Source organism: Psammomys obesus, unplaced genomic scaffold, assembly GCF_907164565.1.
Source record: "Psammomys obesus unplaced genomic scaffold, mPsaObe1.curated_primary_1811, whole genome shotgun sequence".
NCBI classification, from domain to species: Eukaryota; Metazoa; Chordata; class Mammalia; order Rodentia; family Muridae; genus Psammomys; species Psammomys obesus.
Genome location: NW_026596079.1, coordinates 37,806,778 through 37,827,871, shown reverse-complemented (window position 1 = coordinate 37,827,871; position 21,094 = coordinate 37,806,778). Strand labels below are relative to the sequence as shown.

The 21,094-nt window shown below is 40.0% G+C and overlaps 1 protein-coding gene across 2 annotated transcripts in view; it reads right to left on the bottom strand.

Annotated features, from left to right (window-relative positions):
* The window catches only part of Lrp12 (LDL receptor related protein 12), a 75,617-nt gene that overhangs the window by 26,733 nt on the left and 27,790 nt on the right, over positions 1–21,094 (bottom strand). The window contains exon 2 of one of the 2 annotated variants that reach the window (XM_055626678.1): positions 7,778–7,834. The exons of the other annotated variant lie outside the window; for it this stretch is intronic. Within the exon in view, the coding sequence (XP_055482653.1) occupies positions 7,778–7,834 (57 nt within the window). The remainder of the gene's footprint in view (positions 1–7,777; positions 7,835–21,094) is intronic. 2 annotated transcript variants of the gene reach the window in all.

Below are 21,094 nucleotides of genomic sequence, written 5' to 3'. Positions count from 1 at the left end.
TATTATAAGTTAACAGTAAAATTTAGTTTAAATTAAATAACATGTTCAAAAATCAAATATATTTGTTTAACAAGTACAAACAGCTTGTTATGAATCAACCTAACCTAAGACATGTTCCATTTCATGGAGTAAAGAAGCTATATTTTGGCTATTTTTTTAAGTCAAAAAATTTAAATGAACAAGAGACACAATTTAGATTTAATATTTGAAACAACACTGAGCTTTTCTGTTCATACACAACAATTACTTGGTAGTGTTTGATATAATTTTATAATGACTATAACATATTATTAAGTTCACACAACACTTGTCTTTTCTCCTGTTTATACATAAGCAGAAAATTTAAAATCCAGCTCACAAAAGTTCTAAATTAAAAGGAAAATATAAAAAGATATTTAATATTTTTTTCATATTCACAATCACCAAACTTTATAATTTAATATTTCTTTTGCCAATCTGTAGTTATAAAATGAGCAAAAGGTCAAATACATATCTCTTGGAAAGTTTTTAAGGAAGAAAATGACAGAAATGAATATATATTAAAAGCAAAGTGTTACAAGCATGGGGACTAAAAATATATCACCAATCATAAACTAACAATTCCCTCTAGAATGGCATGAGTGAACAAAACTAAGCCAGTTCTCCTATTCTCACTCTGTAAACCATGAAAGCCAAGTCATTTACTATCTGGGTCTTTTGTAAGTGCATTATCTGGCCTAAATGGCTAATGGCCTACCATAGGGTTTACCAAGACAGGGACCTCACAGGTGCCCTTTGCACATGCTCACTTCTTCATTAAGTAGGTTCCTTGAGACCCGTTATCTACTGTGAGGTTCCTGTTAGCTTGAACTTGACAAAACCTATACTCCTCTGCAGATGGACCTCTGAACATGGCCGCAGGGATGACTTAGGTTACATTAACTGATGTGGGAAGAGTCATCTTAGTCATGGGAGGGACCATTCCCTGGGCAGAGAAAGCAGGCCAAGTCTGTACTCCTCTTTTGCCACACTGTCTGAAGCTCCTGCTGCCTAGACTTCCCTACCATGATGGACTGTGCCTTGACCTGTGAGCTAAATAAACACTTTCTCTCTTAATTCCCTGTTATCAGGGTATCTTATAAAGCAATAAAAGGGTACCATGGCACTTACTCCCACTATTGCTGAACACAAGGTCCATGCCAGTGCTTTAATATATAAAGAATAAAACAAACTCATTACAAACAAGGTGAGTATGCATTTGAATGGTCCTAGTTTTTCCTACTGTAAAAAAAAATTTTTAAAGCAGACTTTCATTTTCAAAGTGACTGTACTAACTGGATAAATCAGAACCCATTTAAACATTTTCAGTAGACTTTCCAGAGTGCAGACAGCAGGGGCAGGAGACTGCAGTACCAATGAGCAGAAAGGCAGCGCCAGTGACTCTTGAGCTTTGCTTCTTCAAGGGAATATATACTTAGAGTCTGCTCAGGTGAGTCGGCTCAGTGATCAGACATCTTTGTGATCAGCCCCAAAGGGACCTAATTCTACTGGAAGCAAGGATTTCAGACACCTTATACAGCATGTACTTTGCTAATCTCCAAATCTAAAATCTTTAAGGTTTATTTTTTTGTTGCTATAATAGAGATGGAACATTCTGGATTTAAGATATTTGAATCAGAGATGTCTAATCAATAAAGTCTACATAAATACTCCAGTCCTCAAACACTTCACACAAGGAATAACAATGCATGTACAGTTCCTCACTGGGTAACACCTTTGAGAAAATATCCATTTACGCTCTTTAAAATACAATAGTAATAGGTCTTATATGCTGCTCTTCATAGAAGAATGGTTTTTATAAGCTTAACCTTCAGGAAAAAATCCACACTAATAAGGTTTTGCTGTCTTCTGAAATGGAGTACTTTATTGATCTCATAATACCACATAATTAAAATACACATTGATAAGGGATGAATTGTAATGTTCCCAAAATTCATTTATTAAAGTCCTAGTACCAGTATGTCAGAGAGTCACTGTGAGGTCTTGGAGCCTTCTTGATGAGGTAATTAAGTTAAAATGAGGTCACATGGGTGGGCTACTATGATGTAACTTTAGAGGCCATTAGAACAGATCCAGAGCAGGATGCAATGAGATGGCATCTAAGAGCCACAGAGAGAACACAGAAAAAACTATTCCTGCTGCACCTTGATTTTGGGCTTCTGGCCTCCAGGCTCACGAGAAAACGCATTATGTTGTTTAGTCTGTGGTGCTTTGATATGGCAGACATAGCAAACAGTAAGTATGTCTAAACGTGTCTGAAATGCCTAAGTAGTGGAAAGGCTAATAGAGAAAACACATTTTACTGCTTTTAAGTGTAAATTTCTGCTTGTATTTCTCAAACAGGAATTTACTTAAGGGCAAAGGCAATATTAAAAAGAAGCCCAGCATACTAATCTCAGGCAAACGGACAAAAGAAACAAGTATAATTTAATCTCGATGAGTTGATGTTAAATTTACAGTTCGATACTGGGTATGTCCAGATTTCTGTAGCTTTCATACACCATATTAATCTGCACAACTCAGCAAACAGTGTTAAGTGGCTGACATACTATAGGATCATATGTGGTACGAAAATGTACTCAGAGGCTGAAGCCAACCATCCTGCAGTCGCAAGCACAGAAAGCTCCCACAGAAATTCAGATCCCAACTGAACTAACCTTTTAAAAGTACCACTTGTTGGATTTTTGTAACAAGGGATATTCACAATTGTCTGAATAAGGTTGTTAAAGCACTCCTACACTATCTTACATGCCAATTACATTATCTTCATGTGTCAAATAAAGCCTATGTTGCAAACACTGACTATAGAAAAAGATGTCAAGAATCCATCTACTTTAAATCCATCAATAAAGGTTTTACAATATTATAAAAATGATACTGTTGACACTTTTGTCTTGAAAAATCTATTTTAATAAAACTATGCTATAGACTCAAGCTTGCAATAAATTCATTCTTGTTATTTTAAATTGAACTTACAAAATTTAAGGCAATTGTTCGTCTTTAATTTCAAATACAGTAAATACTGGCAGCGATCAACATATAAACTCTTATTGGACATGGTGCTGTGTACCAGTAATTCCAATGACAGCCTCACTAAGGCCGGAGGCTTGGAGTTCAGGACAGCTTGAGCTACACAGTAAGACCCTGTCTCAAAAAACAACAAAAGGGTGGGGTCACACACACCAATAATCACATAACCTCAGCATCTGAGAGGCAGAGGCAGGAGGATTAGTTACCTAGTCACAGCTGGTTTGAAGAAAGTGCGGGCTCTGTCTTGCCTGCCCCATCTACCCACCTTAACAACAACAGAGCTAGAGCTGTGGCTCAGTAGTAGAAAGACTACTTGCCCGACATGCTCAAGGCCCTGGGTTTAATCCCCAGAACTGCTACAAAACAAGACTCCAATTCTTCAAATTTCCTGTCATGAACTAAATTCATTTTCCTCTTAAAACTCACATGCTGAAGATCTGCTCCCAATATTTAAGGGCAAACTCATTTAAAAATATTTTCCCACTTTACTCATTTTGTGTATGGGTTTTACCTGAGCTAAAGAGTACATGAGGCATTCAGAGGAAGGACACATGCAGGAGTTGGCTCGCTCTCTCCACCATGTAGGACCTCAGGATTGAATTTGGTGGTAAGTGCATTTACCCAGCGAATCATGCCAGTGTCCTGGAGACAGTCTTAAAAGAGGTTCTGAGATTAAATGGAGGTGGCTTCCAACCCAATAATGAGACAGACCAGAAGGGACCAGCAACCACTAAGGATAGGCAAGGGGTTAAGCTTTGCAAAAGTTCAAACCAGGTGACTGTCCCAGACTAGACATGGCAAACTCCTCCTGAGGACAAGCGCTGCTGTCTCCATGGCTCCTGAGTCCCATGGGGTTAGGGGTGCCACTGCCTTTGCCCCTGAAGGTTCATCAGGATGGCAGCCACACTGCATCATTGCTCCTGCCATTTTCATCTGAGCCACGGCCACTGCTTCCTCCATGATTCTTCATGCTCTTTTGATGACCTTCCCGTAGTTCACGGAAAGGTGGACCCAGCAGGTGATGACAGATGTCGACTTCAGACCAATCACTAGTCCCTAAGGAGACTGATTACAGGCTTAGGAACCCTGCAGTTGTCGCGGCCACTGCTTTGCTTAAGGAGACTTGACTGTGATAGCTCTGAGGACAGACCGTTAGATGACCTTGCCTCTAGATCCTTCAGGTGACTTTACACGCAACCTCTGACCCCCTCAAAGCAGATCCCCCCAGCACTTCCCCCTCATAACAGCCACGCATATCTAGTAACACAAGCAGCATCCTCTCTCTCCCCAGTCTGTCTTGTGCACTGGACCCCGCCTGCTGTAGCCTTTATCCAACACAGACTCATGCAGGGTTTTGTTATCTATCTGCAGTCTCTATCAAGGGAGAGCAGGTGAACTGGTTTTACAAAGAAACAACTCCTATGACTACTAGCCTCTCCCATAAGCAGAAGCAGTAGCCTAAGAGTCCAGGAAGCTGCCAGGAACAGAATGCAGAGAGAAAGACCTCAGAGATGGTCAAGCCCAGTTATGGGAAGAATTTCAGGAAGCAACTGAGAGTTACCACTCCCTTTGACTATTTGTTGTCCATGTTCCCTAATGGTAACATTCCACCCTGTAGGTAAGCTCTTTAAGAATGAAGATGGTCTGTTCCTTGTTTTCTCCCTTTTCCGATATCCATTCCATTCGTCTTTCTGAATGAGGATTGATCATCTTACCCACTAACCTCCTTCTTTAGGTGTAAAGATTTTAGAATGTTTATCCTATATTATATGTCTAATATCCACTTATGAGTAAGTATATACCATGTGTGTCTTTCTGCTTCTCGGATACCTCACTCAGGATGAGCTTTTCCAGTTCCAACCATTTACCTTTGAATTTCATGATTACCTTGTTTTTTTTTTATTGCTAAGTAATATACAATTGCATAGATGTACCACAATTTCTGAATCCATTCCTCAGTTGAGGGGCATCTGGGTTGTTTCCAGATTCTGGCTGTTACAAATAAAGCTGCTATGAACATGGATGAGCAAATGTCCTTGTTGTGTAGTTGAGCATATTTTGGATATAGGACAAGAGCCTACCACAGAGGGCCTCTGAAAGACTCAACCCAGCAGGGTTTCAAAGCAGATGCTGAGTCTCATAGCCAAATTTTGGGCAGAGTGCAGGGAATCTTATGAAAGAAGGGGGAGACAGAAAGACCTGGAGGGGACAGGAGCTCCATAAGGCTCCTGTCAGAACCAGGATATCTGGGCCCAGGAGTCTTTTCTGAGACTCATACTCCAAACAAGGACCATGCATCGAGATAACCTAGAAGCCCTGTACAAATGTAGCCCATGGCAGCTCAGTATCCAAGTGGGTACCCTAGTAAGGGGAACAGGGACTGTCTCTGACATGAACCCAGTGGAGGGCTCTTTGATTACCTCCCCTTGAGGGGAGAGCAGCCTTACCAGGCCACAGAGGAAGACAGTGCAGCCAGTCCTGATGAGACCTGATAGGCTAGGGTCAGATGGAAGGGGAGGAGGACCTCCCCTATAGTGGACTTGGAGAGGGCCATGGGAGGAGATGAAGGAAGGAGGATGGTACTGGGAGGGGTTGAGGGAGGGGGCAATGGCTGGGACAAAAAAAAATGAATAAACTGTAATTAATATAAAAAAGTAAAAAGAAAGAAAGAAGGTGGACAAACAGGTTCAGGAAGTTCCTGAAAATAGCCAGATTTACTAGGGCTTTCCCTCCCAAGAGTAAATAATAAAAATGGCTCACTCTTAGACAAGAGGGTCACTCTTAGACAAGTAAAAACAAAACAAAACAAAAAAAATCTCAGATGGGTCAATCTGCAAAGACACTAGGAACAGATCAGTAGCCTCAAAGAGACACAAACCAGCCCAACTGCCTGGAAGAGGTTTAGACCAACTAAACCAGTCGGGAAGGACCCTCCAACTTGCTGAGCTGCCTACAGGCTGTGTAGTGGGCTGGCACCCATGCTGGGGTGGGCTTTGGTGATGCAGCTGTCTTTGAGTCCTTCTGCTCCTGTAAGTAACCCTTTACTCATATCCTTTTAAGTTAACCCTAATAAAACCCAATGGCTCATCAAGTTGTCTTGGGTGGTATCCGTACTTTGTTGTGTCGTGGGCTCCCTGTCTGGAGTGAGCAGACTGTGTGTGTCTTCATCTCCCCAGGAAGTCTCTCATATAACACTATCATGGACTTCTTCCACTAAGAGCTGAGGGTCCCGATAACCAAGGCTTGGAGGTACTGATGCTATAGGAGTTTTAGCCTGTGTGTTCATGATTTCCATCTGCACAAATTAGCGAAGAGGTTACTACATTAAGTGTCCTTACAAAAGGAAGAGAGCCTTTGTCTTTTCCTCTAAGCATTCTCAGAAGTGTCAGTGAGCCCACAGCGACGCCAGGAATCAACCGTGCTAACTCCTAACTCTGGACTCCCAGCTTAGCTTCTGAACTGTGAAGAAACTGCTGTTAAACCACCTGCTTAACCTGAACTGCTATGGCAGGCTGAAAGAACCAACATTTAAAGGGAGTCCAAGGTAATCGTTTTTGAAAACTTCTGAATTACACAAGTCTTTAGTTATAGAAATTAAAGCATCTGTAAACAATACTATTTCCTATTGTGAGTTGGAATGTAACATAATTCTCATTAATTATTAAAAATGTGATACACACACACTCAGACAATAATAAATAAGTGAAGTTTGAAAAGATCTTTGTTTTTAGTTGACGTGTAAAATTGAATCACTACACAATTAAAAGCCTATGAGGAAGTGAAATAAACAAATAAGGCTACTACTTTGATTTCTGGGAGATCAGGCATGTTTGTGGGGTGTAGTGAGCATACAAACTAACCTAGAGGGGGTGGTAAGTCTATTAACTTGCTGAATGCAAAGTCAGAGAGAACCAAAACAAACAGCAAACTTCTAGTTCTGCTTTATGGGAAAAAAATAAAATAAAATAATTGTAAAATTTATAATAAAAATCCAGTATTCGGATAACCTAAATCTTATCAATACAGGAAAATGGAGAATTATTAGCAATTAGTAGTGTCAGAAACTATTTCAATACATGAAAAATAACTTGTTTCGATATGCTGGTAACTATAGTTAACAGAACAAACACAGTAGCAAACCAGAAGTCCGTCAACTATGAGGTCGAGGCCCTTAGTAAGTAGGTGTGTCTCAGGTGGATAGGAAGCTGGTTCTCCCAGTGACTTCTGAGTTGCACACACACAGCACACTAACGGACTGCTTCGAGGAACAAGCGTGCACTTGTTCACGTCACTCCTCAAGTGAACAGCTTCTGTGGAGTATCCCTCTAATCTAAAACATCTAACAAGACACTTCATCTCTACAGCTGTAAATTCTAGACATAACATTCAAAATTAATTTCATTTTTATACAAGTTTGCTTGGAGAGAAAAATACTAATACCACTTGGGCTGACTTTTCTCTGGGCTTAACTTCCACGTGAAAATAATTATGTAGTCTGTTTGGAAAAGGATAACCGAACTCTGGCATGCAATATCACTTAACCTTATGAGAAGTTCTTCATGTTCCAGTTCCTTCTTTCCTTATTACATGCTGTGAAAAGCAGCAATAATTTTTATAGCCAAATATCACTTCATAAGATACCAGGTGATTTTCAATATTTACCATATAAGTCATGCATGAAATTTAAACATTACAAAAGATGACTTACCAGTTGACACTCCTGAAATATGCACATTTTCAGAAAGTTCTGCAAGAGCACCATTTCCTAAAATTAAACATAATGAATAAACTAATTTCCACGGTAAAACTCATAAAAATTTCACATTCTTCTTAAAAGAAGACTACATAGAATGACTTTCAATTATCAAAAACTACATTATTTTATAATAATGTTCAAAACAAAAAAGAGTAGGACAAAACATTTTGGAAGTTACAATGAAGTTCAATATAGAGATCTCACAAATATAGAGAGCAAAAAGAACAACCAATTACCGGTGACTTTAAGGAGTCCCATCAGTCTCATCAGACCCTGGTAACTGTGAGCGTTCCAGCAATGTTTCCCCGTAACACAGGTCTTTCATTGCCCTGTGTATCTTTTCACTTTTTCTCATGCTTTTGATGGCCTTTAAGAGAAGTAACAATTCTTTCACTCCTTCCACAGAAGCGTGCAGGGAGCTGCCAAGTGGCGCTGCCACCAATAAGTGTGACTTCTGAAAAGCCAAACTATCTGCTCCTTCAAATCAATGCAAATGGGATCTCTTCAGGCATTCGCTTTGTAAAACACATTTTTGTATTATTACAAATTATTTTCTTTCGAATATCATCCTACCCAGCGCTCTGTGCTTGTGCAGGAGCAAATCCAGGCTCTTGAACATGCAAGGCAAATGCTCCACCACTAAGCTCCAGGCCCAGTTCTTTCTTGTACAAATTGCTCATTACTTCGAAAGTTTTGTCCTTCTCCACTTACTGTCTAGACTTGACACCACAACAGTCAGGAAGGGCAGGGAAAGGATTATCTGTACAATAGGGGTGGAACACGGTAAATTAGTTGGTTTACTATGGAGAAAATCACAACATTGTAACCAACAACCTGCCTTTTTTCAGTGCTCACAGAGACGAGTTAGAACAGAGTCTGTGCTTATTTGGCAACCACTTAAAAACCAAAAAGATCCTAGAACAGAAGAGTAGATGCTCAAACCATTGATAGATGGATAAATGAGAGGTGCCATGATTCCTAACACGCAACCATGTCATGGCACGTAACACTGAACAGTCAGTCACTTATTTTTTTTTTTTTTCCCACCTGGGTAAAGTGCAGAATTACTACTGCAGAATAAAACACTACTAAAAAAAAAAAAAAAAAAAAAAAAAAAAATCCCACCCAGTTAACTACAGCTATATTGCTCAAAAGGAAAGGACCTGCTATATTCCCCTCAGAAACAGTACAAGTGAAAGCAGGTGTGTAAGACATGAAACATACAAGCAAACCTGGTTGCCCATATTTTAAGCATTGTGTGTTAAAACCACATAAGCACCATTTCTTTTGCACAGCAATGTAAATCCTACACACAGAACTAGAACCACTAGAAAGTTTCCGTCTACCTCTCTATCACACACAACTTACTTATTTTAAAGACAGAAGAAACAAAAGAAACACAATCAGTAAAGCAACTACCACAGTCTGTCTCACTGCAGTGTCTAAGGCTTGAGTACTCTGCACCCAAGCAGAGTAAAGGAATGCATGTAAAAGCTGGAGCAGCAACGCAAGGTTTTCTATTCCATGCGCACCTACATAGGATAGCTGTGCTTCTGACAGCCTTAAAGGCACATCTGCAACTGTGGATTTAATGGTAGACACACAACGGAAGAAATCCTTTTCCAGAACAGTGAGTAAGAACAGGCTGATGAAAGTGGCACCCTGTGGATTGTGGACTAGATGGCCAGGCTTCTAACACCAGCTCTGCCACCCTGTGTGCAGGCTGGGGCAAGCTGCCTAACCTATCTGGGCCTCAATTCATCCCTAAAACAGAGAAAACATATCATAGGCTAAATGGAATTCTTTAAAATGCAAAAAAAAAAAAAAGTCTAAATCTTTAGTAACATACAAATGTGTAAACCGACAGTCTTATAATTGTTTAGCAAGTCTCAGAACATTAGGATACGATCCAATCTCACCCTTAAGAACGTGTATATAGCTTTCAGCATTCACATATATGTATATACGCATGTTACATGTACATGTGTGCATCTACAGAAACTGTTGGTAAAGTATAAACTGAAAACTTCAGGCACAGGGATTAGACAGGCGCATTCTGTGCACTTACACAAGGACTGGATCTGTTATATATCGGCACAGATTTAAAATGTTATTCATATTATACATAAAAACAGAAAGACGAATGAACAAATACTGCTCATGCCTTATCACTCCAGGAAAACAGAAATGTGACACTGCTCAGTGGTGAAAATATTACAATCTCAGAAGAGCATCAGCGTGCTTTTAGAAACGGACAGTACTGCTGGCTTTCTATATACCCACTCCTAGTTGAACATAGTCCTCTCTGGACGTAAGAAAAAAAAAAAGATAAACTCTGTTAAAATCAAACATTTTGTTCTTATTACTTGTTTCTAACTACACACTGGTCAAACTGGATAACTTAATTTAGGTGTACCGACATAGTAATATTTTAACAAGTACATCACCTACAAAAGGTACATCCCCTACAAAACATTATTAACTACTTCCAGGTTTTCCAAAACAACCTAAAGAAAACAGTCTTTGTCCCTCCAACTTTGCCACAGACTACAAATGCAGATACACAGCACCTTCCTTCCTGTAACAACAGTACCTATGCAGTCCTACAGAGAGCTCACAGAACGCTACCCTTATTGCAGCAAATTCTGGGGAAGAGGCGGGAAGGGTAACAATCATTACTTCTTAACTACACATTAGCAGCTGGCTAGTTAAAAAGCCAGACAAAGTCTCTCTGGCACCTAAATTAGGAAATTATTTCTTGTGACACATTTTATTTCCAGTATCACTAATTAAATACTACAGGGAGTTAATGGTTCTAATTTTACTAAATAAATACAAAGAAGGGTTAGTTCCCACCCCACTAACTAAATACTAAGAATCAACGGTCCCCACTTCACTAAACACTAAGAAGGATTAACAGTTCCACTTATTGTTCTGTAGTTCTGACAATCAGAGAACTGATGACACAATGGAGAGAAGCTGTGTGAGGCTTGGCTAGTTAAATAAAGATAGAACAGAGATTGAGGGAACGCCCAAACATTGAATGCCTGGCCCAACCAAAGACCCACCATTGGAGAGTACCAACCCCTGACACCATGAATTGATGCTCTGCTAAGCTGGCAGACGGAAGCTTGACAGAGCTGTCCTCTGAGAGGCTCTACCAAGCAGCACTTCAAAACAGATGCCAAGACTCACAGCCAAACATTGGGTGATGTGTGGGGCGTCTTGTGGAAAAGTGGGAGGAAAGGGAAAGGACCTGGAGGTGACAGGAGCACCACAAGAAGACCAACAGAGTCAACTAACCAGGGCTCAGAGTGACTTGCTGAGACTGAAGCATCAACCAAGGACCATGCATGGACTACACTTTGTCCCCCTACAAAGATGTAGCAGATGGGCAGCTTAGGCTTCATGAGTCCACATTTAAGGGAAGCCAGTCTGCGTTGAAGACAGACGCATTTGCCAGCTTTTTGGTCACTTCCCCCTGGTGGGACTGCCTTGCAGGCCACCAGGGAAGAGGAAATGCTCAGTCCTGATGCAACTTGATGAGCTGGGCTGGATGGGAAAGGGAGCTCTCCATTTCTGAGGAATAAGGGAGGGGGAGGGGAAGGGAGAGGATAGGACTGGGAGAGGAAGAGGGATGGGGCTACAACAAGGATGTAAAGTGAATAAAAAATAAAATAAATATACTTTTTTAAAAAATAAAGAAACTAAGGCAACAACCAAACACACTTCTTTGAGTACATCCTCCCAAAGGCAGGAGGAAAAAAGCCAGCTGCTCCAAGAGACACCAGACCATCACAGATGGCCCTCTTCCCTGTACGGCTCCCTGTGGCATCCCTTTGTTTGGCGACTCTCCCCTATGTCTTTATATTCTATTAAAGCATATATGTTCTTGGAAAAAAAAAAGACTGGGCTCGCTCACTTGTATATACTAGTGGTGTCATAAATAATGCTTACATTTATGGTCTTTCCATCTGGTGTTTTTTTCTTTCCGTTCTCTTTTCATTCAGTAGCTAAAACTCTTGACTAATAACCACTGTATGTATGGCAGTTAGTTAACACACACACAGTCCACAAGGTCCTGCTCTTGAGACGGGGGATGCTGAGGGAAGAAGCTGTGGAGAACAATGGTATACAGCTGGGTTCTGTTACTTTGCAGCCTTGGGGAATAGAGCAGAACATGACAGAAACAGGGACATTCAGCCTTCATCTACCCAAATAAAGAGTACTTGACATGCAGGTAAGACTAATATGCAAAGTCCTGGCTCTCAACAGGCTGGACGCTCAAGAAAATCACTCCAAAATCTATGAAATAAAAGCAAATAATGCAAGTGCCCTCCTCAAGGAGGGAGCTTTCTACCAAAAGTAAGACTGGGGGATGTACCCACCAGTTTCCCATATCAGCCAATTTACTGGGAAAACCAGACACTGAGAATTGCAAAAGAAATATCCACCTACAGGTGTAGATGATATAACTGCATCTATCTGAAAAACACAAGACAATAAAAAGAAAAACTGGTGAAGGATTAGGATGTGAAATGAGCACATACACACAGAAGAAAATACACAAAAATAAGAACTCACACAGGACTCCTCCTACAGGTCACCACAGAACTGGAATAAGGCAGTAAGTCTGTGCTGAACAATCAAAAAGGCTGTGGTAAAGCCGAATTACACTCAAGGTCTGGACATCAGTCTGTGATGTAAGTTGGAGACTGCCGAGAAAGGGGGACAAGTAAGGCGAACACTATTACTGTACTTCTTGCTGCCTAAAAAGCTCCCAGACCATGAGCACCCAGCAGAGTGGGGACATCTTGTTAGGCTGGGGAACAGAAACTGGTCAGAGAGGCAGTAGCAATATTCAGAGAATGCAAAAAAAAAAAAAAAAAAAAAAAAAATCACTCCAAAATATGCAGCCAGGTCCTAGGCTTAGACTAATCTGCATATGTGCACAGATGAGGAGCTGCTATGAGGTAGAAGTTCCAACACTTGCAGCTTACCTAGCTGAAGGAGTTCAGGTGTGGCAGAGCGCTCAGGTGGACCTTCCCACGTGTCACCAGCAATCAGAACACCCACGGCAGCAGCAGACTGACTGCTTTACTAAGTCACATCCCTTCATGAAACTTCCCAGGAACTTCCCAATGGCTCAGGGTTAGGTAAGCACAAAAGGCACTTTGCTACCAGCCCTGATGACCTGACTTCTTTCCTGAGCACTCGCATGGTGCAAAGAAAGAACTCCTGCACGTTACACACACAACCCCCAAATAGATAAATTCATTACTTAATAAAATTTTAATATAGTATTTTATGAATAAAAAATTGCTGTTTGGAGTATAAAACTGTACAGCCATTTTAGAAAAGTTCCTTTTCATGATGAATAAGCACAACTAAGCAAAACTGCTATGTAAAGGAAAATGAAAACATCAAACAAGCAAACAAATCCCAAAAAGCCAAAACCTTCATCACGTAAAGCTCTAGAAGGAACTTTTGTGAAGCATCACCCAGCACAGAGCCTTCACGTACGCCCTAAAGCTCTGCCTTCACTGAGTGTCTGTCTGCTCTGCTGAACAGGCACACTCGAGGATTACCTGTCAACCTGACCTGCCTTCCCTTTCCAGGCTCAAGGCACAGGGAAGCCTTTGTCTTAAGCCTGCATTCATGTCACAGGCACCAGACTACTATCCTTGGGTTACATTACCACACACCTTCAGAGTGCTGAAGTCACCACACTAAAGCTCGTATCATGACCCCAAAGATGTACTGGGGTCATAGGACCAATGCATTGACTGTTTTTCCCATCTCCTTTTTCCTTTACTCTTCTCTTTAGTTAGTGTATTGGCATGGCGGCCTCGCCTTGCCTGTTGCGGCTACTGGAGATGGGACTTTAGCCATAAAAATCCCAGTTACAGAAACAGTTCAAGAGTGACAGAAAACAAACCAGCAGTGTCTGTAGTGGGTAGTGAGGCCAAGGGACTTACAAAAGCAATGAACAGCTTGGGCTGACGAAGCTTCTCTGTACTCTGGGGACTGGTACACTTGCACTGTGTAGGCAAAAGTCACCAAACGTAGCTCAGGATGAATTCATTTCATTGCATGCAAGCTTTATCTCAAAAAAGCTCATTAAAGAAACGAGAGGCAGGCTGAACTCCAGACAACATGTGATTGAGATCTAGATTCCTTGATCTCCAACCTTACTGGCCACAACGCTGTTTTAATGAGGCTAACAAAGCACCTGCAGCAGCTCCAGCCATTACACTCACAGAAAGAGAATGCCAGTCCCAATCATTCTGTTTATAGCTGTTGAAGTCAAATGACGAGCTTTTTGCAACAAAATGGAATGGGATGAAGGTCCCAGGCTGAGGCAAATTGCAGCATTTTCCTTTCAGATAGAATCCGATCCCTTACCCTAGGAGTCACATAGCTGAGGCTCACTTTCAATTTTGATTTCCTTTGGTCCTTTATACAACAGACAAATTTTTCTTTATCTTTCCTTAGCAAAAGACTTGAGAAATGGCATGGCCTAATCGACGCAGCAATGAAGCTTTGGGAGATCACTCTGGTGAGAGGTGACTTTAAAACCATGGTCAGCACTTGCACTTAGTGACATAACAGACTTGGGCATTAGCCATGAAAGTCAGAAAAAAAGAGGCAAGGAGACACTGCCTGCCTCCCAATAGTTGAACACATGTCAAAATGGAAAGCAAATTTGAGCAAGCCTTTACTTAAGAGAACTGTGACAGAGAACTTTCTAGAAAGATGAACACATACCACAAAGACACTAACTTTGACAACCATTTGGCACATATGGCTATCCGTCATTTGAAATAAGGTCCCTGTACCATAACAAATAAGTTAATTTGATTTAATTGCAATTAATTCCATTATTTAATTTAAAATAGCCCCTGTGGCTAGTGACTCTGTAGATTTGATTCTAAATCTGATTACCAATTTATAGGAAAAGCAGAAGACAAAGAATATCTCTATTACATTACTGAGATACATCAGGCAAACTCTAGAACGAAAACTGTAAAAATAGTTTCTTTAAAAAAAAATATTTGGCCTTTTCTGAAACTGACACTCCAACCAAGGACCATGCATGGAGATAACCTAAAACCCCTGCATAGATGTAGCCTATGGCAGCTCAGTGTCCAAGTGGGTTCCCTAAGGGGAACAGGGGCTGTCTCTGACACAAACTCAGTGGCTGGCTCTTTGATCACCTCCCCCTGGGGGGGGGGGGAGAGCAGCCTTACCAGGCCACAGAGGAAGACAATGCAGACAGTTCTGATGAGACCTGATAGGCTAGGGTCAGAGGGAAGGGGAGAGACCTCCCACATCAGTGGACTGGGGGAGGGGCATGAGAAGAGAAGAGGGAAGAAGGGTGGGAATGGAAGGAGAAAAGGGAGGGGGCTATAGCTGAATAAATTGAATGAATAAATTGTAATTAATAAATAATTAAAAATATTTGATGGTTTACAAAAACAACATTCAAAAGGCTATGACTGAACTTACAAACTGAAAAAAGAAAAAAAAAAGAATATAAATTTGAACCTTGCTGGATTCTTTAATAAAACTGAGGAGGTTTTTTATTAAAAACTAACAATAAACTAAAAGCATTTATAGTCATTAAGAATGGAAGAACTCTATCCTTTACAGGTGAATTTTAAAATATTAAAATTAGGACTGACATCACTCTGGGGTAAAAAGATGAAAAAGGATATTCCAAGCAAATGGACTTAAGAAGCAAGCTGGACTAGCCATTTTAATACCTGACAAAATAGACTTCAAACCAAAACTAATCAAAAGATAGAGGGGAGGATGTTGTTACTTACTCCTCAAAGGAAAGTCTACCCAGAGAACTCTGAACTTCTTACCATCTGGCACCAACCATAAGGACACTCAAGTTTGTAAAAGAAACACTACTACAACTTATATCACATATGAACCCCACACACTGATAGTAGGAGACTTCAATACCCCATTTTCACCAATTGACCGGTCATCCAGTCAAAAACTAAACAGAGAATGCTGGAGCTAACTGATATCATTAAGTAAATAGGTCTAAGAGATAGTTACAGTACATTTAACCCAAACATAAAAGAATATACCGTCTTCTCAGCACCTCACCAAACTTTTTCCAAAATTGACTATATACTTGACAAAAAGCAAATCTCCACAGATACAAACTTATAGAAACTGAACCACTCATTATTGAATGAAAAATGGGCCAAGATGGAAATTAAGTACTTCCTACAATCAAATGCAATTGAGTGCACAGCATATCCAAATGTATGGGACACAATGAAAGCAGTTCTAAGAGATAAGTTCATGACACTAAATGTCTACATAAAAACACTGGTGAGATCTCACTGGAGTGAAATAACAGCAAACCTGAAAGCTCTAAAACAAAAAGAAATAAAATTTCATCCAGAAGAAGTAGATGGCAAGAAATCAAACTCAGGGCTAAAATCAAACAAAATAAAAAATCTCAATAAAACAAAGAGTTGGTTCTTTGAGGGAAAAAAGATTGAAAAACCCTTATTCAAGTTAAATAAAAGGTGGTGAAAGAAGATCCAGCTTAACAAAATCAGCGGCAAAATGGGGGTTCTGGGGCATAACAACAGACACCAAGGAAATCCAGAGAATCCTAAGTACATACTTTAAAAACTTGTACTCCATGAAATTGGAAAATCTAAAAGAAAAGTTATCAAAGTTAAATTAAGATCAGATAAACAACCGAAACAGAGCTATAACCTCTAGTGAAATAGAGGCAGTCATTAAAAGTCTCACAACCAAACAAAGCCCAGTCAGATGGTTTTAGCGTAGCATTCTACCAGACTTTCAAAAAAAGGTTAATGCCAATATTCATCAAATTAGTCCACAAAACAGCAGACACAATTGCCCAATTCATTTTACAAGGTCACAGTTACCGTGATACCAAATCACAAAAAGACCAAATAAAGTTACAGACCAATTTCCCTTGTTGAAAATTGACCCCCCCCCCCACCAGGGGAGGAGCAGTCTGTTAGGCCACAGAGGAGGACTTTGCAGCCAGCCCTGAAGATACCTGATAAAACAGGCTCAGATGAAAGGGGAGGAGGTCCTCCCCTATCAGTGGACTTGGAAAGGGGCAGGGAGGAGACCAGGGAGGGAGTGTGGGGTTGGGGAGGGAATGAGGGAGCGGGATACAGCTGGGACACAGAGTTAACAAAATGTAACTAAAAAGAAAAATAAAATAAAAAAAAATAAATAAAAAAAAATAAAAAAAAAGAAAATAGATGCAGAATTTTTCAATAAAATACTTAAAGCTGAATCCAAGAATAAATTAAAAAGATCCATCTACCATGATAAAGTAGGCTCATTCCCAGAGATGCAGGGATAGTTCAACATACATAAACTAATAAATATAACCCACTATATAAACACACTAGAAGACAAAAACCATATGGTCATCTCTTGGATGCAGAAAAGGCCTCTGACAAAAATCCAATACTCCTTCATTATAAAAGTCCTAGAAAAACTAGGACTACAATGGACATACTTAAATATAATAAAAGCAACTTACAGGAAGCCTATAGCCAACTCAAAGCAATTCTACTTAAAATCACAAAAAGACAAGGTTGTCCATTCTCCAGACCTATTCAAGTACTTAAACTCTTAGCTACAACAATAATACAACTGAAGGATATCAAGGGGATACAAATTGGAAAGGAGTCAAAATACCTTTATTTGCAGATGATATACTATACTTAAGTGACCCTAAAGATTCTACTGGGAAACTCCCACAGCTGATAGCGCTTTCAGCAGTGTAGCTGGACACAAAATTAACTCACAAAAATCAAGGCGTTCCTATATACAAATGACAGATTGAAGAAAAAAAATCAGGGAAACAACAGCCTTTAAAATAGCCACAAATAATCTAAAATATCCTGGGGATAACTCTAACCAAACAAGTGAAACATCTGTATGACAAGAATTTTAAATCTTGATGAAAGAAGTTGAAGAAGATGGAAAGGTCTCCCATGCTCATGGATCAGTAGAATTAACAGAGCAAAAATGGCCATCCTGACAAAAGCAATCTACAGATTTAATGCAAACCCATCAAGATTCCAACACAATTCTTCACACATCTTGAAAGGATTTCAGCTTCATATGGAAACATGTATGCACCAAAAAAGTCCCCAAGGTAGCTAGAATAATCCTCAATCAGAAAAAAAAAATTTGCTGGAGGTCTCACCAGTTTAGATTTCAAATTGTACTACGGAGCCACAGTCATAAAAACAAACAAACAAACAACAACAACAACAAAACAGCATGGTATTGCTAAAAACAAACAAACAAACAAAAAACAACAAAAACCAAAAACAGACACATTGATCAATGGAATTGAATTGAAAACCCAGACATAAATCCACACACCTATGGACACCTGATTTTTGATTAAAAAAAAATTCAACAAATGGTACTGGTCAAACTGATTGGATGCATGTAGAAGAATCCAAATAGATCATACTTAGCACCCCACACAAAACTCAAGTCCATATGGATCAAAGACCGCAATATAAAACAAGGTACACTGAACCTCATAGAAGAGAAAGATGGCAGTAGCCTTGAACTCATTGGCACAGGAAAAGACTTTCAGAACAGATAACCAATAGCACAGGCACTAAGATCAATAATTAACAGACAGAACCTCATGAAACTGAAAGGCTTCTCTATGACAGAGGACACCATCATTTGGACATAGTGGCAGCCTACAGAATGGGAAAATTTTACAAACTACACATTTGGTAAAAGGCTAACATCCAAAATATATAAAGAACTCAAAAAACTAGATATTAAGAAAAGAAATAACACAAAATTACAAAGTGAGCTACAGATATAAACAGAGTTCTCAAAGGAAACTCAAATGGCTGAGAAACACTTAAAGAAATGTTTACCATACTTAGCCACCAGGGAAATACAAATCAAAACTTTGAGAATTTTATCTTACAGCAATCAGAATGGCTAAGGTCAATAAAACAAGTGACAGCTTATGCTGGTAAGGATGTGAAGGGGAACACTCACACTGCTGGTGGGACTGCAAACTTGTACAGCCACTGATGAAGTCAGGGTGGCGGTTCCTTGGGAAGATGGGAATTGACCTACCTCAAGATCCCACTATACTACCTGTGGTGGCTTGAATAGGTTGGACCCTCATAGACACACGTGTTTGATGCTTGATCAGTAGAGAGTGGCACTATTAGGAAGTGTGGCTTTATTGGAGGAAGTGTGGCCTTGTTAGAGGAAGTACATGCAGGTTCGACTTTGCGGTCTTAAATGCTCAAGTTACATCTAGTATGAAATAAAAATTCACTCTCCTTTTACTACCTTTGGATCAAGATGTAGAACTCTCAACTTCCCCAGCAGCCAGTCTGCCTGTAGGATGCCATGCTCCCTTCATGATGATAATGGACTAAACCTCTGAAAATGTAAGCCAGTCCTGATTAAATGTTTTGTTTTATAAGAGCTGGTGTGGTCACGGTTTCTCTTCACAGCAATGGAAATCCTAAATAAAACACCATATAGGATATGGGCACATAGAATGCCTCATCCTACTACAGAGACACTTGCTCAACCATGTTCATTGCTGCTGTATTCGTAATAGGCAGAAACAGAATCACCCTAGATGTCCCTCAACAGAAGAATGGGTAAAGAAAATGTGGCACATTTATGCAATAGAATATTACTCAGCCATTTAAAAAAGGATGAAATCAAGAAATTCCCAGGTAAATGGATATAATTAGAAAAAAATCATCCTGAGTGAGGTATCTCAGACTCAGAACGACAAAAATGGTTATTATTTGTTTTTATATGGATATTAGATGTTAATGGCAGCCAAGCTACAATCTGTAAAACCACAGAGATTAAGTACAGGATAATGGAATAGGGGAACAGATAGACCTCCCTAGAAAAGAGAAACAGAATAGTTATGGATGGATGGGGTAGGGGTATTGGACTGGAAGGATTATTTGGGGGAGCTGGGAGAAGAAGGAGATGAGGGAAGGCATATGGTGGGAGATAGCTAAAAATAAGGGACATTTGAGAGCTAGTATGAAAACCCAATACAGCAAAGCTTCCTAAAATATACATAAATAAAGGTGATCTAAATGAAATTGCCAAGTAATAGGGAAGACAGAGCCCCAACTGGCAATATTTTGTTACCAAATGAAGCTTCCAGTATCAGGAACTGGTTACATCTAATTGAGCTGTTGGCCAAAGGGGGTCTCATGGAAATCCATAAACAACTTCTCTGGAGATACAAAGACAAATAATTAAAATCCAGTTAGGGATTATGCTGGTTTATTAAAGCGGTGACTGCTGGTTCTCCTCTAAGATCCCTGACTTCACCCTGGGCAGATGGCTAGGTCTCTGGTATCAGGTATGATCTCTTGTTGAGTGTCTTGGGTGCAATCAGAGAGCTGCGGGCTACCACCAAGGTCCGTGTGCCACTACTGCACCCTCAGGGCTGTGTCCCGCAGGTCACCACTGTGGATCACAGGCGATGTGCAGGGTGGCCACATCGTTTCCCAGAACACCCTGAGCCCTGGCTCTCTGCTAAATGAAGTTCTAAGGTCTGAGCCCGAATCTGGGCATCCTGGTAAGAGAAAGAAGGAGCAGAGAACTCTCTTCATGTGTGCACAGAAGAGGCGTGAGAGGACACAGGAAAAGATACATCAGCAAAAACTTGCACCTGACACCATCTAAATCTTGACCTTTCAAGCATCCCCAACTGCAGGAAAATAAACGTCTGTTGTTAAGTACAGTTGGTGGCATTTTGATGCGGTGGTTCAAACTATCTAATACCTATACTATCCACGGTATAATTTCACCTGGGTGTTTTTGTTTTTGTTTTTGATTCTTTGAAAACGTGTAAAGAACTCAGTGAAAAAAAAAATCCGCACAATATTTTAAGGAAAGAATTCCTACTATCTTTTTTTTTTTTTAAGATTTATTTATTATTTATACAATATTCTGCCTGCACACCAGATCTTACTATAGATGGTTATGAGCCACCATGTGGTTGCTGGGAATTGAACTCAGGACCTTTGGAAGAACAGTGAGTGTTCTTAACCGCTGAGCCATCTCTCCAGCTCCCAGGTTCCTACTATCTTAAAAAAAAATGCCTATAATGAGATAATGCATACCAAAATAAATAAATAAAAAATAGAAAGATTAAGATTAGATTTTCTTATTTTATGTATTTTCTAGTACTCTACAATTATTTTATTT